Source organism: Theropithecus gelada, chromosome 10 (assembly GCF_003255815.1).
Source record: "Theropithecus gelada isolate Dixy chromosome 10, Tgel_1.0, whole genome shotgun sequence".
Lineage (NCBI taxonomy): Eukaryota > Metazoa > Chordata > Mammalia > Primates > Cercopithecidae > Theropithecus > Theropithecus gelada.
In genome coordinates, this window is record NC_037678.1 from 58,142,535 (window position 1) to 58,169,543 (window position 27,009).

At 42.9% G+C, this 27,009-nt stretch overlaps 1 protein-coding gene across 2 annotated transcripts; it reads left to right on the forward strand.

The window, feature by feature from the left end:
* Window positions 1–26,328, forward strand: SERINC3 (serine incorporator 3). Of its 2 annotated transcripts, XM_025399647.1 has the most exons (11): window positions 1–210; window positions 8,141–8,302; window positions 9,152–9,345; window positions 10,775–10,854; window positions 12,117–12,254; window positions 15,538–15,707; window positions 17,632–17,722; window positions 18,545–18,725; window positions 21,250–21,477; window positions 22,113–22,289; window positions 26,194–26,328. In XM_025399647.1, exons 1-10 carry the CDS (start codon window positions 172–174, stop codon window positions 22,249–22,251), a joined length of 1,422 nt encoding a protein of 473 aa, XP_025255432.1. In that variant the 5' UTR covers window positions 1–171; the 3' UTR covers window positions 22,252–22,289; window positions 26,194–26,328. The 2 variants fall into 2 exon arrangements, with proteins under 2 accessions (XP_025255432.1, XP_025255431.1); XM_025399646.1 differs by lacking the exon at window positions 26,194–26,328 and having other exon boundaries at window positions 22,113–25,094.
* The last annotated feature ends 681 nt before the right edge of the window (window positions 26,329–27,009 follow it).

Genomic DNA, 27,009 nt, shown 5'->3' on the forward strand with positions numbered 1-27,009 from the left:
GCTTCGGTCGTGGACGGTGGGCGGGGCCACGCCGTGACGCATCCGTGCGCCCCTGGAGGGCCAAGTTTCCGGCTTGAGGAACCGTCGGTTTCTGGGGAGACGCCTCAGCTGGCACTTACCACCGCATTAGAAAGCAGCCTCAGGACCTGCCACCTCCTCACTGGCGTCACCATGGGGGCTGTCCTGGGTGTCTTCTCCCTCGCCAGCTGGGTGAGTTCGGGGTCCCGAGTCCTCGCCGGACCTGCGGTTTGTGGGGAAAGGCCTCAAACCCAGACCTGCACGGGCCTTGGCTCCAGAGGCCCTCGGGATGTCAGGAGGCCCTGGGCTACACAGGGTGTCCGGGGCCCCAGACCCAAATCCAAATCCGCGATACCCTTAGGTCGGGATCGGGGGTCTCGCCCTCTGGGTTCCTCGGGAAACGGTGGAGGTCGGCCGCCATTGTTTACAATTCGGATGGCTCCGCCCTGCGAGGCTTCCTGACTGTGGGTTCCTCCGGAGCTGGAGTGGGACCAAGGAATGAGAGCTCCCAGCGCGGGAGCTCCGGTTCCTCCCGAAGCACCTCTAAAGGTGCCATCTTTTAATTCTGGGTGGCTCAAGTAACATTTTTATCCCCTATCACGGGATTTGCCAAAACTGCAGAGTACGTGGCAAAGCTGGGATTTTAGCGGAGGCTTGTCTGCAGTTCTGGTGCAAGGGAAAGAAGGCTTTAGATTGTTACTCAAAATTGGAAACCAGGGCCTGAATATTTTGGGACTGCTATAAGTCATTTATCCGAGGGTAATCACCCCAGCATTCCTCTCTTCGAGAACGTTTGTGACAGTGAAGTGAGTAAGTAAATGGGTTTAATCACCTAGTAAACTGTAAACATTTTAAAGAGAAAATTTTGGGGCCTATAAAAGAATATGCTGAGTTCCCTCATTTACCCTCTTCAGAGTAGCGTGATTCCTTGATTCCTCATTCTCCAGCTGATGTAATTGACCAAGTGTGTAGAAAAAGCACACTCAGTTTTCTCCTGCTGCACTCACAACACACTTTTGACACCAGATACGTGGTGTGTGGGGATTTTCTCCCAAACATCAGGCAAACAGTCGCTCTGCAGGGGATGCCCTACAAGTCAATTCCGAAGCTCTCTACTTGGAGATAGCATCAAATCACACAAGTTGAGGGCTCAGTCTCACAAGACTGTGCCCACTTTCTGTGTCAATGGCAAGCCTCAGGTTGTTTTACCTGTGCTTCTGACCGGCCACCTATAAATCAGAGTTTCCATGACCTCCCTCCTTGGCTTTGATTAATGTGGTCACAAAACTCAAGGCAACATGTTTACTGGTTTGTTATAAAACTATTTTATTTTGTGTATTTGTATATTTTTAATTTTAGATTCAGAGGGTACATATGCAGTTTTGTTACAGGGGTATATTGCCTTATCCTGAGGTTTGGGCTTCTAATGATTCCGTTGCCCAAGCCGTGAACACAGTATCCAATAGGTAGTTTTTCAACCCCTGCCCCTCCCCTCCTTCCCCACTCGTGGAATCTCTAGTGTTTATTGTTGCCATCTTTGTGTCTGTGTTCCCAGTGTTAGGTCCCACTTGTAAGCAAGAATATGCTGTATTTGGTTTTCTGTTCCTGTATTAATTCACTTGGGATAGTGGCCTTCAGCTGCATCTTTGTTACTGCAAAGGACATGATCTTCTTCTTTTTTATGGCTACTATTAATATATTTTTAAAGATACAGATGAAGTGATATGTAAGACAAGGTATAGGGGAAGGGGTCTGGAGCTTCCATGCTCTGTCTGGGGCAGTGGCACCATCTTGGCTCTCTTCAACCTCTGCCTCCTGGGTTCAAGCGATTCTCATGTCTCAGCCTTTCAAGTAGCGGGGATTATAGGTGTGGGCCACCACGCCCAGCTAATTTTTGTATTTTTGGTAGAGACGGGATTTCACTACGTTGGCCAGGCTGGTCTCAAACTCCTGGGGTGTGAGCCCCCATGCCCAGCCAAAAGTTCTTCTGAACTTTGTCCTTTTGGGCTTTTATGCAGTCTTCATTATGTAGTCAGCATTCATTGAATCATTGGCTTTTGGTGACTGGCCTAACCTTCAGCCTCTCCTCCTTGGAGGTTCAGGGGTGAGACTGAAAAATCCCAACCTCCTCCTATGACCCTCCCCCATCATGAAGCTTACCTGGGGACTGCCAGTCACCAGTCATCTCATTAGCATACAAAAAGACACTGGTTATTCCAAGGATTTTAGAAATTGTATGCCAGGAAATGGGAACCAAACGTACTTATATTTCACAGTATTACACCAGGGATTCTGTTTCAGCTCTTTCTCCTTTTTTTTTTTTTTTTTTTTTGGAGGGGGACAGTTTTGCTCTGTCACCCCAGGCTGGCGTGCTGTGGCTCAGTCATAGCTCATTGCAGCCTTGAACTCCTGGATTCAAGTGATCTCCCACCTCGGCCTCCCCAGTAGCTGGGACTACAGGTGTGTGGCACCATGCCTGGCTTCATTCCACTATTTCTTAGGAACAGAATGTATTTTAGAGTTGTTGGTCCTAAATCAAAAGAGTGTTTCATTTTTAAGGGCTTTCTTGAGAGCAGTGGTTTTCTAATTTTTCTGACCTTGACCTAAAGAAAGATTGTACATAATTGATCTGGTGCACCTATATGGAGACAAAGGTTTATGAAATAATCCTATACCATCTACTGTACAATTTCCCTTTTATCTTCTATCACATTAGAAAATCCTGGTGAGTTGAAGGCCGGGAGTGGTGGCTCATGCCTGTAATCCCAGCACTTTGGGAGGCCGAGGCGGGTGGATCACAAGGTCAAGAGATCGAGACCATCATGGCCAACATGCTGAAACCCTGTCTCTACTAAAAATATAAAAATTAGCTGGGTGCATGGTGGTGCGCGCCTGTAGTCCCCGTTACTCAGGAGGCAGAGGCAGGAGAATCGCTTGAACCGGGAAGGATGAGGTTAACAATGAGCTGAGATCACGCCATTGCACTCCAGCCTGGTAACAGAGCGAGATTCCATCTCAAAAAAAAAAAAATCCTGGTGAGTTGATTTTTACAATCCGCTAGTGGTTCAAAATCACTATTTACAACATACATTCTTTAAAAATATAGTTACAAAAGTCATTAGTTAAGGAGTGAATTGTTAATTTGAAACATTTTTTTCTATCATGATAACTTGAAATGCATTTTGGCTTTGATTGAAAGCTAAGATTTGAACTGATGCCATCCAGGCATTTCTATCTATATGGTGCCTTTATATTTCATTAATCCCTTTTATTCAATAGAAACAGTAAGGAGTTCTATATACCAGAGAGTGGAAATGAGTAAGGGAAAGAATAATAGAGAGTGAAATCAGAAAGGTAGAGAGCAAAATCATGTTGATACCCGTTATATGGTCTTGTAGGTTTTTAAGGACTTTGGCTTTTACTCTTAAGTTATATGGGAATCTGTTATAGAGTTTGAAAAAAGGAGTGATATGATCTGGGCCTGTGTTTTGACAAGGTGGATTATCGTTGCTGTGTGGAGAATAGATGGTAGAAAAGTAAGGGTAAAGCAGTGTAGGCAGGGAAAAACCTTCCTCCAGCCTTTTGGGTTCTGTTTCTAGGGCTTGTGAATTTAACTGACAAAACAGATTATTTAGAGGAACAAGAGTTTATGCATGCAAGACATGTTCACACAGGAGTGCTCAGTAATAGTAACTCAAAGGGGGTGGTTAGAACTTGAGGCTTTCTTTTTTTTTCTTTTTTTCCTTTTTGAGACCAAGTTTCACTCTTGTTGCCCAGGCTGGAGTGCAATGGTAGGATCTCAGCTCACTGCAGTCTCTACCTCCCAGGTTCAAGCGATTCTCCTGCCTCAGCCTCCCAAGTAACTGGGATTACAGGCATGTGCCACCACACCCAGCTAATTTTGTATTTTTAGTAGAGATGAGGTTTCTCCATGTTGGTCAGGCTGGTCTTGAACTCCCGACCTCAGGTGATCTGCCCGCCTCAGCTTCCTAAAGTGCTGGGATTACAGGTATGAGCCAGTGCATCTGGCCAAGACTTTCTAATTTAGTAGGAAAAAGGAAGCTGGGAGAAAGGCTTCTATGAGAAGAGCAAATAGGTTTCCTTAGGAAAGACAAGTTTGTTTTTAGAATAGGAAATGAGAAAGTTTGTGGTTGGCTGGGCGCGGTGGCTCAAGCCTGTAATCCCAGCACTTTGGGAGGCCGAGACGGGTGGATCACGAGGTCAGGAGATCGAGACCATCCTGGCTAACATGGTGAAACCCCATCTCTAAAAAATACAAAAAAACTAGCCGGGCGAGGTGACGGGCGCCTGTAGTCCCAGCTACTCGGGGAGGCTGAGGCAGGAGAATGGCGTGAACCCGGGAGGCGGAGCTTGCAGTGAGCTGAGATCCGGCCACTGCACTCCAGCCCGGGCGACAGAGTGAGACTCCGTCTAAAAAAAAAAAAAAAAAAGGTTGTGGTAGTACTTGTTTATGCAGGTATGGCAGGTCTTTCGAGCTTCTTCATGGCCTTAAAACTTCTCTGGAGAGGGACTTTATGGCAGCCTCATTTCCCAGAAGTTGCTGCTTTTAGTCAGACAAGAGAAGCTCCCAGAAGGCTTTTTTTTTTCTTTTTCCTGCATCTGTTGAAGCTCAGATGCCTTCAGCTTAAAATAATCTTTATAACAACTCAGAGCTTTTTTTTTTTTTTTTTTTTTAGGACAGAGTGTCCCTCTTTCCCGCGGGGGGTGCAGTGAGCCAAGATGGCGCCACTGCAACCTCTGCTTACCGGGTTCAAGTGATTCTCCTGCCTCAGCCTCCCTAGTAGCTGGGATTACAGGCATGTGCCACCACGTTAGGTTAATATTTTGCATTTTTAGTAGAGATGGGATTTCACTGTGTTGGCCTGGCAGGTCTTGAACTCTTGACCTCAGGTGATCTGCCTGCCTTGGCTTCCCAAAGTGCTAGGATTACAGGTGTGAGCCACTGTACCGGCCAACTCAGAGCTTCTGAATGGATCCCTACAGCTGTGAGATGGGAGCTTTTGAACTTAATCCAGATGAGAGATAATAGTTGTGGCTTGGACAAAGGTGATAGCTAAGGGTACTGTGAAAATGGTCAGATTCTGGATATATTTTAAGGATAGAGCTGATGTACTGACAAATTGGATGAGGATTTTGGGAAAAGGGAAGGCATTCAGGATGACTCCAGGCTTTGGGCCCAAGCAACAGGAAGAATAGAGTTGTCATTTACTGAAATGGGAACATGACATAACATATAGTAGGACAGATTTGTCGCACAGATATTTACTGAGTACCTGCTATGTAAAGCTACAAAGGATGTAACATTGTAAAGATAGTCTCCCCTTCGAGATATTTACATTCTTAAGACAACTATAGGTAAGTTAAGTTTATTAGTTTGCCGGGGCTTCATAACAAAGTACCACAGACTGGGTGGCTTAAACCCAGTGATTCTTATCTCTGAATTCTAGAGGCTGAAAGTCTGGGATGAAGGTGTCAGCAGGGTTGGTTACTTCTAAGGCTGGTGAGAGAGAATCTGTATTATGCCTCTCCCCTAGTTTTTTTTTTTTTTTTTTTTGGTTTGCTGGCAGTCTTTGTCCCATTTTCCCCTTTTTAGAAGGACACAGTCATATTGGATTAGCTGCTCACTCTACTCCATATAACCTCATCTTAACTTACTACATCTGCAATGACCAAGTAAGGATACATTCTGAGGTATTGGGGATTAGGACTTCAACATAAGAATTTGTGGAGGACATGCCTCTGCAGTGTTTGGCCTATATTGTAGTTAAGAATTGGATGGAGGCCGGGCGCGGTGGCTCAAGCCTGTAATCCCAGCACTTTGGGAGGCCGAGGCGGGCGGATCACGAGGTCAGGAGATCGAGACCATCCTGGCTAACATGGTGAAACCCCGTCTCTACTAAAAATACAAAAAACTAGCCGGGCGTGGTGGCGGGCGCCTGTAGTCCCAGCTACTTGGAGGCTGAGGCAGGAGAATGGCCTGAACCTGGGAGGCGGAGCTTGCAGTGAGCCGAGATCGCGCCACTGCACTCCAGCCTGGGTGACACAGCGCCAGACTCCGTCTCAAAAAAAAAAAAAAAAAAAGAATTGGATGGAGACAGACTGGCTGGTCAATTTCCCATTGCTATTGCAATTACAAATAATAATGGCTACCACGATATATTGAGCCTGATATATATGTCAGGCATTATACTAGGTGCTTCATATTCCTGACATCATCTCATTCTTTACTCAGTAACCATGTTCGAGTAGGTGGTATTATGCTCGTTTTTACAGATGAGAAAACTGAACTTTTTTTTTTTTTTTTTTTGAGATGGAGTCTCGCTCTGTCACCCAGGCTGGAGTGCAGTGGCGTGATCTTGGCTCACGGCAACCTCCACCTCCCAGGTCCAAGCAATTCTCCTGCCTCAGCCTCCCAAGTAGCTGGGATTACAGGTGCCTACGACCACACCCAGCTAATTTTGTGTATTTTTAGTAGAGACAGGGTTTCACCATGTTGGTCAGGCTGGTCTCGAACTTCTGACCTCAGGTGATCCACCTGCCTCGGCCTCCCAAAGTGCTGGGATTACAGGCATGAGCCACCGCGCCCGGCCGAAAACTGAACTTTTTTAGAATGAATGTTAGCACCTTGCTGCAGACCACACAAAATTATCATAAAGTGCACACAAGATACCATCTATAAAAAATGAAGATTATTCCTGGGACCATATTTTAAGGCCAGAGTTATCCATTGTTTACGTCTGCTAATTCTGAATTAGCCTGTCCTTGTAATATGACTTGATAATGTCACCCCTCAGAGCAATGTTTTTTTTCAGGCAGTTTCCTAATCAAGCGTAGTGACTCAAATTATATCCTCTCTTAGCTGGGCATGGTGGTGCTTGCTTGTACTCAGGAGGCTGAGGCCAGAGGATTGCTTGAGCCCAGGAGTTTGATGCTGCAGTGAGCTATGATCACACAACTGTGCTCCAGGTTGGGCAACAGAGTGACACCTTGTGTCTTTAAAACAAAACAAAACTAAACAAAGCCTGGGTGCAGTGGCTCACGCCTGTAATCCCAGCACTTTGGGAGGCTGAGGCGGGCGAATCACTTGAGGTCAGGAGTTTGAGACCAGCCTGGCCAACATGGTGAAACCCCGTCGCTACATAAAAATTAGCCAGGCATGGTGGCACGTGTCTGTAATCCCTGTAATCCCAGCTACTGGGGAGGCTGAGGTAGGAGAATTGCTTGAACCCAGGAGGGTGAGGTTGCAGTGAGCTGAAATGGTGTTACTGCACTCCAGCCTGAGTGACAGAGTGTGACCCTGTCTCAAAAAAAAAGGAAATAAAATTATATCTTCTTTCATGTAGTGTGGTCATTAACAGATTTTAGCAGACTAAAGATCTAGGTTACTCTTTTTTTTGAGACGGAGTCTCAGTCTGTCGCCCAGGCTGGAATGCAGTGGCACAATTCTGCTCTCAGAATTTAATTAACATTTATTGAGCTGTTAATATGTTTCAGGTAGTGTTGAGGTGCTCATTTAATACAGCAGTCTGAGGGAGGAAAATTCTATCATTGAGTTCGTTTTACAGATGGTGAAATGGGGTTAGAGTACGTAACTTGCTGGGATAAAAAGTGGTAGAAATAATATTTACTCCAGAGTCCATACTTTTTTATTTTTTTATTTTTTTGAGACGGAGTCTCACTCTTGTTGCCCAGGCTGGAGTGCAGTGGCGCAATCTCGTCTCACTGCAAGCTCCACCTCCCGGGTTCACGCCATTCTCCTGCCTCAGCCGCCGGAGTAGCTGAGACTACAGGTGCCCGCCACCACACCCAGCTAATTTTTTTGTCTTTTTTAGTAGAGACGGGGTTTCACCGTGTTAGCCAGGGTGGTCTCAATCTCCTGACCTCGTGATCCGCCCGCCTCGGCCTCCCAAAGTGCTGGGATTACAGGCGTTAGCCACCGCACCCGGCCCAGAGCCCATACTTTTAACCACTTCCTCCCAGCCATGATTCTCTCAGTTAAAACTGTAAGGCCTGATTTGCCTTGCTTTCTCTTCTGTGACATCTGCGTCATAAAGGAGTCTACTGAACGCGCTCTCAGGTGACCATGGTGTGCTCATTCCAGGTTCCATGCCTCTGCAGCGGTGCCTCATGTTTGCTGTGTAGTTGCTGTCCTAACAGTAAGAATTCCACGTTGACTCGCCTCATTTATGCTTTCATTCTCCTACTGAGCACTGTTGTATCCTATATCATGCAGAGAAAAGAGATGGAAACGTACCTGAAGAAGGTAAGAAGTAACAATGCCCTTAATGTATTGGTTATTTTTATTTTTATGTTTTGCAAAATTCTAGTTTAATTCTTCATTGTTAATCAAGTTCATTGTAATTTGGAGATTTTTTACTTATACGGGGTATGGTCAGAACACAGAAATATGAGGACGTTAGTCCTTTTCCGGAAATACAGAATGAACATCTTTAGGCTCCAGTCGAGCAACTGAGAGAAAACATTAAAAGAGTGCCTCCAAAACATTTTCTTTCCTTATGTGTTAAAGGTTGAAGCATCTAAACTGGACTAGTTCTTCACCTCTGGAAGGACTCAGTGGTAGCTGGAAAATCTCACGGGAAAGTGGCACACAGCCTCTTCAGCCTAAAAGAGCATATTTTTGTGAAACAAAGTCTCACTCTGTTGCCCAGGCTGGAGTGCAGCAGCAGGATCTTGGCTCACTGCAACCTCCGCTTCCCGGGTTCAAGCAATTCTCTTGCCTCAGCCTCCCAAGTAGCTGGGATTATAGGCATGCACTACCATGCCTAGCTAATTTTTTGTATTTTTAGTAGAAACGGGGCTTCACCATGCTGGCCAGGGGTGGTCTTGAACTCCTGACCTCATGATCCAACCACCTCAGCCTCCCAAAGTACTGGGATTACAGGCGTAAGCCACTTTGCCCAGCCGAACGAGCATTTATATTTTTAAAATACAAGTTATTTATACTGTTTGGTAACAAGATTGTAAATGCATTGGAAGACAGAGAAAAATTCCATAGTCAGTCTCGCAGTTGTTGAAGTAGTTAATTTTCTAAATCCAGTCTTTCCTGTCTAAATATAAATATTCTGATAACATTGAAATTGCTTTTTTCCAGATTCCTGGATTTTGTGAAGGGGGATTTAAAATCCATGAGGCTGATATAAATGCAGATAAAGATTGTGATGTGCTGGTTGGTTATAAAGCTGTGTATCGGATCAGCTTTGCAATGGCCATCTTTTTCTTTGTCTTTTCTCTGCTCATGTTGAAAGTAAAAACAAGTAAAGATCCCCGAGCAGCAGTACACAATGGGTATGTTAGATTTATGATTAACTGGTTACATTATGGTGTGGCTCTTCCTTCCCTTCAGCAGTTAATATTGCCATTCTGATGGAATCAATGGAATATGTAAATGAGTGACTCAGATATATTTCTGGTCTATTATGCATGTGAAATTTTTTAATGTCATTTTCAGTTAGATTGCTGTAACATGGAGGGGATAGGGAGTCTTGTCTTTTTATTTTCTTCTCTTAAATTCCTTTGCTTCATGTTCTTAGATTTTTGTTGAACACCTGTTAAATAGTTGAAGCACTATGTTAGATACTACATAGACACACACTTTCTTTTTTCCATTGTTTAAAGATAAACAGGTACCTGATAAAGTTAAACAGTGTACAAGAAGTCAGTGAATATATATGTGCTACTGATTTACATATTCTATTGCTTCTGACTCCTGACCACCTTTTACCTATGTTTCCAATTGTCTCCCTTTTTTTTGTTGTTTTGTTTTTGTTTTTGGACATGGAGTTTCACTCTTGTCACCCAGGCTGGAGATCTCGGCTCACTGCAACCTTCCCCTCCCGGGTTCAACTGATTCTCCTGCCTCAGCCTCCCTAGTAGCTGGGATTATAGGCACCTGCCACCATACCTGGCTAATTTTTGTATTTTTAGTAGAGATGGGGTTTCACCGTGTTGACCAGGCTGGTCTAGAACTCCAGACCTCAGGTGATCCGCCCACCTTTGCCTCCTGAAGTGCTGGGCTTACAGGCGTGAGCCACCGTGCCCAGCCATATTTCTAATTCTCAAAAGACTGAATGGCGTTTTGTAAACTTAATATGTATTATAATCCCCTTTTTACAGATGCAGTAACTGAATTGCAGAGGGGTTAATAAATTGCCTGAGACCTGTTAACCAGTTGGAGGTTGGAGCTAAGATTGAAACTTAGATCTGTCTAGCTCCAAAGCCTGGTTCTTTCCACTCTGCCATACAAGGCAGTCACCAAAGATCATGAACTGAAAATCAGGTGCCAGTGATAAGCTGTGTCATTGTGGGCAAGGTATCTGTGCCCTGTATTGTAAGCAGAGGATTTGTGATTACTTTTCATTCAGACCTTACAGTTAATGGCTCTGTGTGTACCTAACACTGTTATTTTAGAACTCCCAGAATGCTAGAAAAATGCCTACCTTTAAGTGGTAAAAGTAGGGTGACTCTAAATTTTCAGTTTTCTCTGGTAATAAATGTGAGTGATTTGTCCTCTATGCTAATGTTGTCCTTTAATTGTGTGAAATATTAAATAAATTAGCCTATTAAATGAGTAGTCAAATGAAGAAAATAGTCTAGACAATCATGTTGGGGGGAAAAAGCTATTAAGCTATTATTTTTGCATTTCAGAAATGAATTTTTCTCAGTATAATAGTGAAAAAATTTAGCATTTTATAAATGCATTTTTATATTTTAATAGGTTTTGGTTCTTCAAAATTGCTGCCCTTATTGGAATCATGGTTGGATCTTTCTACATCCCTGGGGGCTATTTCAGCTCAGGTAGAGTTCACCTTTGAGGGGGTTAATTTAAACTATATAAACTTTATAGATGATTGAGTTAAAGCTACATTTTAGGCCGGGCACAGTGGCTCATGCCTGTAAGCTCAGCACTTTGGGAGGCCAAGGTGGGTGGATCACCTGAGGTCAGGAGTTTGAGACCAACCTGGCCAATATGGCGAAGCCCTGTCTCTACTAAAAATACAAAAATTAGCCAGGCATGGTGGTGCACACCTGTAATTCCAGGTACTCAGGAGGCTGAGGAAGCAAAATTGCTTGAACCTGGGAGGCAGAGGTTGCAGTGTGCCAATATCGTGCTACTGCACTCCGGCCTGGGTGAAGATCAAGACTCTGTCTCAAAAAAAAAAAAAAGAAAGAAACCTACATTTTAATTACTGTTTTGCAGAACTGACAATTAAATGAGATGGTATCCAATTAATAGGACTCAGTATCTGCATCTCTCTCTCATAGAGAGAGAGAGAGAGAGTCTCTCACTCTTGTCTCTCAGGCTGGAGTGCAGTTGCATGATCTCAGCTCACTGCAACCTCCGCCTCCTGGATTCAAGCAGTTCTCTGCCTTAGTCTCCCAAGTAGCTGGGGTTACAGGCGCCCACTACCACCACGCCCAGCTAGTTTTTGTGTTTTAGGTAGAGATGGGATTTCACCATCTTGGCCAGGCTGGTCTCGAACTCCTGACCTCGTGATCCACTTGCCTCAGCCTCCCGAAATGCTGGGATTACAGGTGTCAGCCACCATGCCTGGCTGCTACTCATTAATATGTGGTTTTGAAGTCAGGAGGCATTCACTGCACCTCTCAGGTTTTCTGGAACCGTATGTTAATCTTTTGGCAATATCTTAATAGTTTGTGTTCTCACTTGATGCAATACAAAGCTAATCAGAGAGCCTGTCAAAATAAGGACTTAGAACTCTTGTGCTCCCGTATCTGTCTTAACCTACTTCCTTAGCATGCATCAGGTGACATCTTTAGATTTCTACTAGGATTTTCCCACCTCTAAAAGAAAAGACTTACAGTATCATTTGGAACTCAGGTCCCAGGCTCCCCTTGGCACAAGCTAAAACGTATTTTAAAAGGTCTGAAAACCAGTAGAATGCTTTTAAGAATCCTTTGAGTTTGGAATCTTGCTGTACTGCTAGAGACAGAATGTCTACCACCTCTCTCGTTTTAATTGAAATCCTTTCAGAATGTTGGATCTTCTGAAATGTTACTCTATGGTAGAGAATAACTTGTTCTCTTGGTTCTTGTAGTCTGGTTTGTTGCTGGCATGATAGGGGCCGCCCTCTTCATCCTCATTCAGCTGGTGCTGTTGGTAGACTTTGCTCATTCTTGGAATGAATCATGGGTAAATCGAATGGAAGAAGGAAACCCAAGGTTGTGGTATGCCGGTAGGTATCTCTACTCACCTATGTTAGCCATACTGCTACATTAAGCAGGGTGTACAATAAAAATCATGATTATAGTCCCAGCAGCTATAGTCCTCAGCGACAGAGTCCAAGGTAGGAGAATGGCTTGAATCCAGGAGTTCAAGACCAGCCTAGGCAGCATATTGAGACTCCATCTTTGCATTAGAAAAAAAAATTGCCAGGCATGGTGGCATACACCTATAGTCCTAGCTACTCAGAAGGCTAAGGCAGGAGAATCTCTGGAGCCCAGGGTCTCAGAGCTGCAGTAAGCTGTCATCACACTGCTGTACTCCAGCTTGGGTGACAGAGCAAGACCCTGTCTCAAAATAATAATAAAATTAAATAAAAGGGAAAAAATCTATAATTTCCTGAATTTGGCTCTGAATTATATGCATCACTGGAAGAAAGTAGCACAGATAATATAAATCGTTGGGTTTTCCCAATTTATTTATTTTGAGAGTCATAATGTAATTCCTTGTGTTTAGATAAGGAAAAACAGTTATATTTAGTGACTTTAGTTCTGGTTTTGATAACCTTGTTTCCATGGAGAGGAAACTCAGATGGGTTCAACATATGGGACAGCTGCCCACCTACTTTAGGCGGATAGGAGTGAGTAGTCCTTATGGCCTTCTTCAGAAAGGGACCCCACACCTGCTATGAAAAACTTTCTGGTGGAAAAGGGGCACTTACAATTTCTAGACTGAGTAGGATTTAACAGTAGGTTGCAAATGTATTTTGGCTCTGGTAGAGCGCTACCTACCTTGTGATACACATTTGCACACATTTCTGATTATTTCCTTAGGACAAATTCCTTAGGACAAATTGACTCTTCTGAGTCAAAGTGTATGAATATTTTTAAATGCTTTCAGTACATACTGTCGAATTGCCCAGTTTTATTTTCATTTGATTTGGTTTTAAAAAATATTTACATATATATTTTTAAATACTATGTTTACCATAAAGACAAATGATAGCACTTTATAACTTTATAAAGACTAAAACATGGCTGGGCGCGGTGGCTCAAACCTGTAATCCCAGCACTTTGGGAGGCCGAGATGGGCGGATCACGAGGTCAGGAGATCGAGACCATCCTGGCTAACACGGTGAAACCCTGTCTCTACTAAAAAATACAAAAAACTAGCCAGGCAAGGTGGCAAGCGCCTGTAGTCCCAGCTACTCAGGAGGCTGAGGCAGGAGAATGGCGTAAACCTGGGAGGCGGAGCTTGCAGTGAGCTGAGATCCGGCCACTGCACTCCAGCCTGGGCGACAGAGCGAGACTCGTCTCAAAAAAAAAAAAAAAAAAGACTAAAACATGCAAATCTCTACCTATCTGCAACCCATTTTCCTTTCCAGATGTAGCCACTCTTGTGAACCTTTATGTATTTATGTATTCACCTTGCTTTTGTATTTAAATGTAAACAGGATTGTATTGTATATTGTTCCATGACTTGGCTCTTTTCATTTCCTACATGATGAATATCCTTCCTTACCAGTGAGTGTAGGTATGTCTTACTCATTTAACCTGCATTCAAGCTCCTGGCATGGAGTTTACTGTAAGCTGCATGGTATTCCATTCCATACAATTCCATGGCATTCCATAGCAGAGTATACGTAATTCATTTAACCTTTACCCTAGTGTTGGTCATTTAAATTGTTGGTAATGACAATTTTATTTTTATCTATTTTTTTCTTTTCTTTTCTTTTTTCTCTCTCTCTCTCTTTCTTTTCTTTGTTCTTTCTTTCTTTCTTTTTTTTTTTTTGATTGGGTCTCTCACCCTGTGACTCAGGCTGGGAGTACAGTGGCACAATCATGGCTTACTGCAACCTCTGCCTTCCTGGCTCAAGCAGTCCTCCATCTCAGCCTCCCAGGTAGCTGGGACGACAGGTGCACACCACCATACCCACACTACCATGCCCACACCACCACGACCAGCTAATTTTTGTGTTTTTTGTAGAGACAAGGTTTTGCCATGTTGCCCCGGAACTCCTGGACTCAATTGATCCACCTGTCTTGCCCTCCCAAAGTGTTAGGATTACAAGCGTGAGCCACCATGCCCAGCTGTTATTTTCTTTAATTCATTTTGGATCATACAACTCTAGAAGAATTTAATGAGTTGCAAATTGGTCATACTTTATAATAACAAGTGTAGAAAAATCTTGTATATTCAGATGGGAAAACATTAAGAAGTGTGCTAATAACTTAATGTACATCATTTAATTTTAGACATGCAAAATTCATTGGGATAAGTAGAAACTAGTTGTCTTACATCTGGGCTTTGACTTGAATACAAGTTAACTGAGCTCATGATTCTTGCAGTTGGTCTGAGTGTACTGTATGTGCTGTTTCATGTTTTCTAATTTTCAGAACTACACAGCTAATTGTTTGTTGTTTGAGATGGGGTTTTGTTCTGTTGTCGAAGCTGGAGTGCAGTGGCACCACCTCGACTCACTGCATCCTCTATGTCCTGGGCTCAAGCAATCCCCCTACCTTAGCTTCCCAAGTAGCTGGGGCTACAGCCTCATGCCACTAGGCCTGGCTGATTTTTGTATTTTTTGTAGAGACAGGATTTTGTCATGTTGCCAGGGCTGGTCTGGAACTCAGGCTCAAGCAATCCACCCACCTCAGCCTCCCAAAGTTCTGGGATTGCAGGCGTGAGCCACCATGCTCAGCCAACACAGCTGATTGTTGATTATCAGTGTGAATTGAAAGGACCCATTACTTAGATATTAAAAAATAGCAAATGAGCCACTTTTCCAGTTCAGGGATATAGTCTTATTGTTCGTGATGGGAAATAGGTTTAGATAGCCAGTGACTGTAGAGGAAAAAACTGTCATAAAAAAATACCTGTGTGTCTATTCTGTTTTCCTCTAACACCATCCTGGCATGGAGCTTGCTGTGAACTGGGTCATTTTGAGGGTGTAGGGATCATTTAGGTTCCCAAGAAAAGCTCACAATACACATTAATTAATATACAGGTAGCAGTTCACTCTAGCTGGAGTGATCAAACGTCTGGTAATCAACCCATGAAATCAAATTAGGTAATTCAGGAAGTGAATTCAGTTGCTTGGTGGATTTTGGAATTTAACATCAAGTCAGTTAAATACAATCTTGATACTTTAACCTTGAGGCCTTTGTAATTGTACTGTAATTTACCACAGAAAAGTGAAATAATGTCTCCTCATTTTTATATGGAGTGGAAGAAAATTCGCCTTCATTATTAGTTTATTACAGTTGAATCTTTCATATTGGTTTCCTTTTCTCCAGCTTTACTGTCTTTCACAAGCGCCTTTTACATCCTGTCAATCATCTGTGTCGGGCTGCTCTATACATACTACACCAAACCAGATGGCTGCACAGAAAACAAGTTCTTCATCAGTATTAACCTGATCCTTTGCGTTGTGGCTTCTATTATATCGATCCACCCAAAAATTCAGGTATGATTGTTTACTACTACTTCCTCCTGTGAAAGGTTTTTAATTCTAAGCTTAAAATCTAGGTACCCTTTCTTATGAATTTATGTCTAAGTTTATCCACTTGAACATTTTTCCATATTATAAAATCTTCATAATTATAACTTAAGTAAACAGTATACTATTTCATGCCTATATCATAATTTAAATGAATTTCACAATCATTAAAAAAAATTTTTTATTTTTTTGAGACGGAGTCTCACTCTGTTGCCCAGGCTGGAGTGCAGTGGCATGATCTCGGCTCACTGCAACCTCTGCCTCCTGGGTTCAAGCAGTTCTCTGCCTCAGACTCCTGAGTAGCTGGGATTACAGGCATCCACTACCACGCCCGGCCAATTTTTGTATTTTTAGTAGAGATAGGGTTTCACCATCTTGGCCAGGCTAAACTATTGACCTCGTGATCCACCCGCCTCGGCCTCCCATGGTGCTGGGATTACAGGCATGAACCACCATGCCTGGCCAGGAATGAGTCTTCGTTTTTTGTTGTTTTTTGAGATGAAGTCTCACTCTTGTCCCCTAGGCTGGAGTGCGATGGTGCAATCTTGGCTCACTGCAACCTCCACCTCCCGGGTTCAAGTGATTCTCCTGCCTCGGCCCCACGAGTAGCTGGGATTATAGGCGCCTGCCACCATGCCTGGCTAATTTTTGTGTTTTTAGTTGAAACGGGGTTTTACCATGTTGGCCAGGCTGGTCTCGAACTTGTGACCTCAGGTGATCCACCCATCTCAGCCTCCCAAAGTGCTGGAATTATAGGCGTGAGCCACCGCACGCGGCTGGAAATGATTCTTATGAGTCATTAGCTAAGATATTTTAGGGGAATTAAACTGTGAAAAATAATTAATTTTAATATTTCAAAATAAAACTCATGCTCTTGAGTTTTAAGTACCAGAGTTTAGGCTACGTGTGGTGGCTTAACTCTTGTAAGCCAGCACTTGGAAGGCCAAGGCGGGTGGATCACTTGAGGTCAGGAGTTTGAGATCAGCCTGACCAACATGGTGAAACATCGTCTCCACTAAAAATACAAAATTAGCCTGGCATGGGGGTGCATGCCTATAATCCAGACTACTTGGGAGGCTGAGGGGCAGGAGAATAGCCTGAACCCTGGAGGCAGAAGTTGCAGTGAGCTGAGATTGCGCCATTGAGCTCCAGCCTGGGCAACAAGAGCGAAACTCCGACTGGGCGCCATGGCTTATGCCTATAATTCCAGCACTTTGTGGGCAGATCATCTGAGGTCAGGAGTTCGAGACCAGCCTGGCCAACATGATGAAACACCTTCTCTACTAAAAGTACAAAAATTAGCCGGGCGTGGTGGCGGGCACCTGTAATCCCAGCTACTCAGGAGGCTGAGGCAAGGAAAAGCTTGAACCCGGGAGGAAGTTGCAGTGAGCTGAGATTGTACCACTGCACTCCAGCCTAAGTGACAAGAGCAAGACTCCATCTCGGGGAAAAAAAAAAAAAAAGTTTAAAAAAATTCATGGAGTTACAGATATGAAATATGAAAATTCTATCTAGACATCACCTTTCCTTTTAAAAGTGAGAAAACAAGTCTCAAAGAAGTGATAGGTGTTACCCAGCTACTAATTAGTTGGAAAGCTGATCTTCAATCTTTTCACTATACCAAGGGAGTAGAAAATCAAAGGCCTTCTGTGATGAACAGGAATTTCTAGGATCATGAAATGCCTTGAGAACCAGTAGTACTTGCTTCGTCTTTCTGGGTTCTTTTGCAAGCTAACTGAACTGAAAGGTTACTTGTCACCTTTCAACTCTCAGGAAGAATCCGAAAGTTCTCAGTTACTGATAGTTGAATGAATCCCAGAGAAGTGTACTGCATTTTGGAAAGTCAGCCCTTGGCAGTCCCTCTGCCACTGTTTTCCTTTTGATTCCATAGGAACACCAGCCTCGCTCCGGCCTCTTGCAGTCCTCCCTCATCACCCTCTACACTATGTACCTCACCTGGTCAGCCATGTCCAATGAACCTGGTAAGGGAACGTCAATAACACATTTTTTTGATAAAAAGAAAGTAGGAAATCAGCCCTTACATAGGTGGTATAAAAACTAGAGCTAGAGCAAATGTGAAACAAGCAAACAAAACTTAAACGTACAGTGTTCACTGTAGGTTTGTAGGTATTTGCCTTTCACGTTTTAGTCCCCACATCTATTCATAGCTATTTATAACTGACACCCTAAAGGGTTAGAGTCCTTCAGATGATCTAGGCTTTACCTAACCTAGGCTGAGTCAAACTAGTTAAGAGCTCTGGTCAAGGGCAGCCTTGTTTTGGCCCTTTGTTTTGACTGAATTGTAGTTTGATGTCACGGGCTGTAGAAAAAACAGCTGTGGGAAATCTCATTTTGTAGTTATTGTAGGATTGTTTCTCAGGAGGATATTCTATGGGCTTCTTTTAAAGGAAAACGATAAATGCAGACCCCCCCCCCCACCAATGATAACTTATTTTTTGTTCTTAAGTAACTATGTAGAAACCAAAATAGAGATAAACTTCTGTGCTTAAAACCTTGGCACTCTTTTAAAGAATTAAAAAGATTTGTCAGTCAAACTACAAAACCAATAAAATCAATAATGATGTTTATGGAATTTGACAGATTTGTTGTTCTTTTCTTTGTTTCCTAATTCTAAGTCATTGATTGTGACCAAATGTGTTACTGACTGCTGAGTTTCAGATTTTTTAAGTAAAGCATTCCCATGTTTCACATCGTGACTGAATGATATGTAAGGAACTCCCCAAGTCCTATCTTGAAACAAGATGAGCTGTAACCAAGGATAATAAAATTTTTCTCATTTTCAGATCGTTCCTGCAACCCCAGCCTGATGAGCTTTATTACACGCATAACTGCACCAACACTGGCTCCTGGAAATTCAACTGCTGTGGTCCCTACCCCTACTCCACTATCAAAGAGTGGGTCTTTACTGGATTCAGATAATTTTATTGGACTCTTTGTCTTTGTTCTCTGCCTTTTGTATTCTAGGTAAGTTAAAAGGTAGTTAGAACAAGATTTTCATGGAGGTTGATAATAAAGTGAAGAAACTGTTTTGCTTTCATAAAGCAGCATAAGAAATTTAAAAACTTCACTCCCTTTAATGAAAAATTCTTTACTTGCGTCAGTTACAGAGCTGTGTACATATATATATATATATTTTTTTTTTTTTGAGACAGTGTCTTGCTCTGTCACCTAGGCTAGAGTACAGTGGCACGACCTCAGCTCATTGCAATCTCCACCACCTGGGTTCAAGCGATTCTTCTGCCTCAGGCTCCCGAGTAGCTGGGATTACAGGCACCTGCCACTATGCCTGGCTAATTTTTGTATTTTTAGTAGAGATAGGGTTTCACCGTGTTGGCTAGGCTGGTCTTGAACTCCTGACCTCAGGTGATCCTCCTGCCTCGGCTTCCCAAATTGCTGGGATTACAGGTGTGAGCCACCATGCCCAGCCTGTAGTAAGTTTTGAAATTAGGAAGTATGAGTCCTCCAAATTTGTTCTTTTTCAAAATTGTTTTGGCAGTTATGGGTCCTTTGCATTCCCATGTGAATTTCAGGATCAGCTTGTCGATTTCTGCAAAAAAAATGTAGTTGGGATTTTTATGGGGAGTACTGTCATCTCAGCAATATTAAGGCTTCCAGTCTGTGACCATGAAGATAACTTACTAAAGTCTTCTTTACTTAAATCATTTATTTAGGTTTTTAATTTCTTTCAGTGGTTTATAGTTAGTTATTAGTATACAAATCTTAAACTTATTTTGTTTTTAAGCATTTTATGCTAAATTCCAAGCATTTTATTCTTTTTGATGGTATTATAAATGAATATGTGTTTTCTTAGCTTAACTTTTGGGTTGTTTATTGCTAGTGTATAGAGATATGATTGGTGACCAGGCACGGTGGCTCATGCCTGTATTCCCAGCACATTAGGAGGCTGAGGTGGGAGGATCGCTTGAGTCCAGGAGTTTGAGACCAGCCAGAGCAAGATAGTAAGACCCCATCTCTATAAAAATTGGCCAGGTGTGGTGGTGCAATCTGTAGTCCCAGCTACTTGGGAGGTGAGATGGGAGGACCAACTGAGCCCAGGAGGTCAAGGCTGCAGTGAGCCGTGATTGCACTACTGCAGTCCACCTGGGTGACAGAGTGAGCCCTCATCTCAAAAAGAAAGAAATACAATTGGTGTGTGTGTGTGTGTGTGTGTGTGTGTGTGTGTGTGTTTAAAGAGAAGTCTTGCTCTATCACCCAGGCTGAAATGCAGTGGTGTGATCATAGCTCACTACAGCCTCAAGCTCCTGGTTTCAAGTGATCCTCCCACCTCAGCCTCCTGAGTAGGCTCAGGTGTGTGACGGGCACACACCATCATGCCCAGCTAGTTTTTAATCTTTTCAGAAACAGTCTTGCTGTGTTGCACTGGCCAGTCTTGAGCTTCTGTCCTCTAGCGTAGCGATCCTCCCACCTCAGCCTTTCAAGTAGTTGGGATTACAGGCGTGAGCCTCCACACCCAGTCCTAATTTCTATATATTGATCTTGTATCCTGCAACTTCGGTGAACTTATTTATTGGTTCTAATAGTTCGCATGTGTATGTATTCCATAGGATTTCCTATATACAAGATGAGGTAATCTACAGATAGAGATAGTTTTACTTCTTTTCTAATCTGGATACCGTTTATCTCTTTTTCTTGCTCTGGCTAGAACTTTACTACATTGTTGGATAGAAATGGTGAGAGTAGGATCCTTGTCTTGTTCCTGACCTCAGGGGAAAAGTTTTTAGTCTTTCACTGTTAAGTATGATGTTAGCTCTGGGTTTTTCCTTTATTCCTTTTGTCAGCTTGAGGCAGTTCTACTTTGGCTGTTTTTATCATGGAAAGGTATTGGATTTTGTCAGATGTTTTTTCTGTGTCTATTGAAACGATCATGTAATTTTTGTCTTTTATTTGTATTTTCATTTTTATTCAGTCATTTAACAAACTTTTAGTGAACATCTGTAGTGCTGGAAATACATAGACTAAGGTCATTGTTAAGGCATTCTTTGAATAGCAAGGAAGACAGGAGTGATAAGTGCAGTGACAGAAGGAAGCCTAGGAAGCTGTGGGAAGTCGGAGGAGTGTCTTGTATAACGTAGCCAGTGAGGAGTGATGTCAGGGAAGGCCTTCCAGAGGACATGACAGCAAGTCAGAGAAGTGAAGGATGAGTAAGTTAGCTGGAAGGAGGTTGGCGCATGGTACATTCCAATCATAGAAGCAGCACTTGTGAAGTCACGGAAACAGACACTGAGAGCATAGTGTGTTTTATGAAACTCCTAAGCAATTAAGCCATCATAACAAGTAGTAACTGATGACAGTGCCATTAATCTTATGATGACAGGTGGCAGTTCAGAACTTTAAGCAGGATCTTCAGAAAGCTTTCAGTCTCCAAAGTAGGAACAGCTCAGCAGTAAGTGTCTTGTATACAGGCCAGTGGCAGCAGTTCATTGTCATGGCCCCTTTCTGATTTGTCTTCCTTGGGATCACTTTCCAGCATCCGCACTTCCACTAATAGCCAAGTAGACAAGCTGACCCTGTCAGGGAGCGACAGCGTCATCCTTGGTGATACAACTACCAATGGTGCCAGTGATGAAGAAGATGGACAGCCTCGACGGGCTGTGGACAACGAGAAAGAGGGAGTGCAGTATAGCTACTCCTTATTCCACCTCATGCTCTGCTTGGCTTCCTTGTACATCATGATGACCCTGACCAGCTGGTACAGGTAGGAGACACAGACAAAACAGACGGAAGATCATAAAACCCTTGGATGGCCTATAAAATCTCATCCATTGTCCTGATCTCAGAACCCTTGCTCTTACTCGTATTATGAAGTTGGGTTAAATACTCTTGACTTTATCCCCTCTAGCATTTAAAACCCATTGGAATTCTTTGCAGTGCAAATCGCTGGGAGCTCTTACAGAGTTGAGTTAATTGAGAGAAAATCATGACATAAAGCAATCTGACCCATCTTTGTTCACTAATTTTCTGTGTATAGAGATGGCCATGTCAGAGCATTCTGGTTCAAATAATAATGTACTAACAAAGAAAAGTTTCAGGGAGGCTATCTCAATCTAGACTTTTGCCAATAACTAGGAACATCTAAAGAACTTTGCCCTGATAGTCTTTCATGCTGGCAAGAGGAAAAGTCATTTGAAAGACAGAGTCAGTGAGTTCTTTAGTTCTTGGTCATAACAACTAAAAATAGCAGCTTCCTCTGGCCCCTCTACAACCCTACTGGGGGGTAGTGCCAGCCAAGTTTCACTGGAGAATTTCTTGGCCTTGGCTGGGGGGCTGCAGAAGGCTGACAGAAGTCAGGTAGACCGGTCTCTTCTACCTGACTCTCTCTTGTTTTCTTAGCCCTGATGCAAAGTTTCAGAGCATGACCAGCAAGTGGCCAGCTGTGTGGGTCAAGATCAGCTCCAGCTGGGTCTGCCTCCTGCTTTACGTCTGGACCCTTGTGGCTCCACTTGTCCTCACCAGTCGGGACTTCAGCTGAACCTCTGAGTGCCAAGGACACCACTGAAACTCACAAAGGTCTCCTTCACCGAAAACTCATATACCTTTTAAGTTTGCTTCAACTAAAATATTAAGTGAATGCTTTGCAAGTTTGACTGTATCCAGGTTTATATCAGAAGGTGAGATTGAATAATGCTTGATGCAGAATCTAAACTTCTCATTTATCTGTATATTTTGTTTACTTTTAAGGATATAGCACAAAGGGAACATTTTTTGTTTAAAGTGAACTACAGCTGTGCTGTGAAGAGAGTTCTTTATAAAGCCTGTAGGTTCTTTCAACTTTGGTTTAAAATGTAAGATAGGAAAATGTTGGATATTTGAGGCCATGCTTAATATATTTATATTGCAGTATCCTTTAAAAGCAAAAAAAAAAAAAAAGCATTTATATTACAGTTTTCCTCTATGAAAGTCCTTACTTATATGATACAAGCACTCTGTTTTGTGCTTAAACTCTTCAGAGGGGTAGCATCAAAGTTCTTGGGGAAGGATTGTGTATGTGGGTCCCTTCCCTAGAAGAATGGTTGCTGATTCCCAAGAAGAATGGCTACTGCTTCTACATCTTGAGTTTTTTAATTTACTTTTTGTACACTGTAGTATTGATACTGCTTGATTCAAGTCTGGTGCTTTGCCAGATGTATTAATTTCAATAAATGCTTTGTGAGTTTGGTTAAAATGAAGATTCACTTGGGAAAACACTGCAGCTTTAGTTTGTGTAATTATCTTGTTATAAGTATGTAAAAGTAAAATGCATGTGAATTAATTATATTTGCACTACGAAGGTATTTGGTTAAAAAAGAATTTTAAGATTTTAATGCCCTTTCTTTCAACAACTTTTATGAGTTCGCAGCCATTCTTTATTTTCTGGATAGCCAGGTTTTATCAGGCTTCTAGTCTGGATGCTCCTATTCCTTCTGAAAATTATTGTCTGGCTAGTGAGCAAAAGTCTTGAATTTATTCAAAAGTTGTCCTAAATATCTTCTCTAGGTGAGACACTTGGTAGATGAGAGACAGGGAAGGCATTGTCAAGAAACATTTTCATGAGAGGTGGTATGCAAAAAGGTAGAATAAAATAGTTCTTTCAACAAAGATTTACTGTCTGTTCTGCACTAGACCCTGTAGGTTTTGGGGCACAGTGTTAAACATGATAGAGGCTCTGCCCTCTTGGACTTTAATAGCTTAGAGCAGACAGCAAATGAGCTGACATTTATAATATGGCAAATTAGTGCTGTGGTTTAGGAATCGGAGAGAACTCAAAGGAGAGGTATTTGGTGTAATGGTAGGCTTTCTGGGGAAAGTGATATTTAAGCCAAGAGCTCTTAGAAGTTAGCTGAGAGAGAGATGGGAAATGAGATGACGTTTCTGGAGTAGATAAAACTGCATGTTAAAGGCAGGAAGATGAGAAAAAAAAGTTCAGTAAAGCTGGAATGGGGAAATGTAGTCAGGGACTGAATTATAAAGGGCTTTATCAACCTCAGGAAAGAGTTTGGACCGTATGTTGAGGGCGGCTGAAAACATATTCATAGTGTCGTGAACAAATTTTATCTTCAGTCACTTGGGCTGATTTATATAATGGATTTAGAGAGATGAGACCAGGAGCAGTCCGTATGAGATGTGAAATAGAAAAGTGGAATAATGGGGAGGAAATGACAGGTGAGGGCTACTTAGCAATTTTAGTTTTTTGTTTGTTTGTTTGTTTTTTGAGACAGAGTCTCACTCTGTCACCCAGGCTGGAGTGCAGTGGCCCGATCTAGGCTCACTGCAAGCTCCGCCTCCTCGGTTCATGCCATTCTCCCACCTCAGCCTCTCTAGTATCTGGGACTACAGGCACCCGCCACCACACCCGACTAATTTTTTTGTATTTTTAGTAGAGACGGGGTTTCACCATGTTAGTCAGGATGGTCTTGATCTCCTGACCTCGTGATCCACCCGCCTCGGCCTCCCAAAGTGCTAGGATTACAGGCGTGAGCCACTGCACCCGGCCAGCAATTAGAATTTTAATTCATAACTGGCAGTTATGAATAATATGAGGGGGAGAGAGATTTCTGAGTGATTCTGGTTTAACCATCTGGGTGGATAGTGGGTTCCGTTTATTCGGGTGGCAAACAGGAAGAACGTGTTTGAAGAAGAATGGAGGTAGGTGGTCTGTTAAGAATGGTTAAGAGGCTTGGGAGTCAGACTGCTTGGGTTTGCATCCCAGCTTTGCTGTTTTCTGGCTGTCAAACTGGTCAGCTAGTATTTGTTGAGTACATACTATGCTTTATGACCATGGGCAGCTGAGCCTCAGTATTGGTGCCCAGTATACAAGATTGTTAAAGAATAAAATTATTTTGCAAAGTGTAACCCATTTTCAGCACTGACAGTAGCTGCTGATCTCATTATGGGCTAAAATAAGACAATATTCAAAGGTCAGAGATGTTTAGCCAGAATCTGATGGAGGCTGGATTTCAGATGTTGTTACAGAATTAAACAGAGGAACACAGAGGGGACAAGCTCAGTTAGGGTGGAGGTGGGGGGTAGGGAAGCAGGACTTGATATAAATTATTGGAATCATTGTCTTTTAAACCAGTGGTTTATGTCAGGGTATAGCATTTCAAGGGATTTGAGGGATAGATGGGGACATGTAGCCCCTTATTTTGCCAGTGTCAAGCAGACACCCCACTTTTCTTTACAGTAGCGGGGTCAGCTTAAGTGCTCTAAAGGTCCTAAACTTCCAAACATTACAGTGCCCCATCCCCTGCCTTAATGTGATTCAAAATACAAACAGTGTGAAACTGTAAAATCAATGTAACAAAGTCCAATAAAGTTTTTATTTTTTTCTCATGATGATAACTTTGATATTAATTTGAAGTAACAAATGCCCTTTAAAAGCCGGGAGGCAGTGTCCCTGCTTTGCTTGGTCCTACCTTAAGAAGTAATGAAGTCTGCCTGTTAGTAGGAAACACAGTAGTTTAATCAAGACTCAAGTGAATTATACATGTGAGTGCTGAATTATACACAAGCATAAGTAAGCCAGCATTCTGAGTAAGGCCAGGATCATCATTTAAAGCAGGGGAGTATTTTGAGTCATCTGATCTCAGGGTGGCATCTCATTCCAGATGACTACCTTTGTGTTTCATCACTATGAAAGGGCTTGCCTAGCCTTGGGGAACGCGGGTTGGGGCCCTGGCTTTCAGATCAGGGACATGCTCTAGGAACTCATCAAAGGCAATAGCAGTGGCTGCCACTTTTACCTCGTTAAAGCTGGGAGAAAGCTTCTAGGTCCATGCTGGACTCCTTTATTTTTTCTAGGTTGGTCTTGCGGGGTACCTGGTTGGGAGGTAGAACTTTCTCTTGATAATCAAAGAGACTGCCTGCCAAAGAGTAGCCGTGGACCTGGTTTTCAGTATAGAGGTGTTTTTTTTTTTTTTTCTTTTCGGCTAGTCAAGTGAGGAATGGAGAAGGAACAAAGAAATCTGTAACTGGTTCTTTTTTCTTCTTTTTAGACAGAGTTTCGCTATGTTGCCCAGGCTGGAGTGCAGTGATGCCATCTTGGCTCACTGCAACCTCCACCTCCCAGGTTCAAGCAATTCTTCTGCCTCAGCCTCCTAAGTAGCTGGGACTACAGGCACGTGCCACCACACCTGGCTAATTTTTGTATTTTTAGTAGAGATGAGATTTCACCATGTTGGTCAGGCTAGTCTCAAACTCCTGGCCTCAGGTGATCCACCTGCCTCAGTCTCCCAAAGTGTTGGGATTACAGGCACGAGCCACTGCACCCGGCTGTTTTCGTTTTGCACATTCAGGCTTAAGCGAGTATTCACATAATGAGTCTTGCATTTGATCTGTGCAGATTGATAACAGATAGTAGGCTTATGCTTATTAATGGAAGCTGCTGTTCATCTCTTTACTCCTGTTGTGTTGGTCTGTCCATCCTGTTACCTAGGCACCCAACTCAGTGATGTCCTAATTGCTGCTGGATGACTCAAGCTACAGCATGCCTATGTTCTCAGGTGAAGAAGAATAATAGAAACCACCTAGATGGGTAGGTGTACCAAGCATTAAACAGACAGTATCCACATGCCTGTAAGGTGGTGATTATTTCCCTCCGTCCTTCCTTTTATATATCAGTTTGAGGCTTAGAGAAGTTCATGACTTCTCTAAGTGGTTACTAACCCTGTGGTTACTCAGTAAGAGCCGGGGCTTGGCTTAAGAGTTGTTTTTTCAATTAGACCTCATTGTCTCTTGGCCCATAAGAATATAAGAGACAAGATTTATTAGAGACATGTAGGGGAGTCATCTGGCTCATTAATGACTCATCACCAACTCACCAGATCTACCATGGGAACCTAGTTTTTGTCTACTCTCAGGCACAGAGTGTTTTGCCTCTCTACCCATCACTGACAAAGTCAAGTTAGTAGTCACCTGAAGGGAGTGACTCATGTTTTTTACTAGGTCAGCATATCCCTAGTGGCTGGCACCTACTCAGGAAGGAGCATGACTATTAGGTTAAAAACATTTTCCCCAGAAGAGTGGCACCCTAAAGGGTCTTATTACTCACCCTTTAAATGCAATAATGTGAAACTTTGCTGCCATTGAGTGCATGGGTACCAAACCAGTACTGTGTAAGGAGGGGGCAGGAGGCATCAAGAAAATACTGACTCATAGCAAAGGGCCTCATAAGACTGCTGTGAGAGAAAAGGATTTTAACAGTTAGCTTCATTTTTCTATACGTGAGAAACAGACTGAACTTAAGTTCCAC

Coding starts and splice junctions, on each gene's coding strand:
- SERINC3 (XM_025399647.1), top strand. CDS start 172: ATGGGGGCTGTCCTGGGTGTCTTCTCCCTCGCCAGCTGG. Junction 9,346..10,774: donor CGAGCAGCAGTACACAATGG/GTATGTTAGATT, acceptor ATATTTTAATAG/GTTTTGGTTCTTCAAAATTG. Junction 15,708..17,631: donor CGATCCACCCAAAAATTCAG/GTATGATTGTTT, acceptor TTGATTCCATAG/GAACACCAGCCTCGCTCCGG.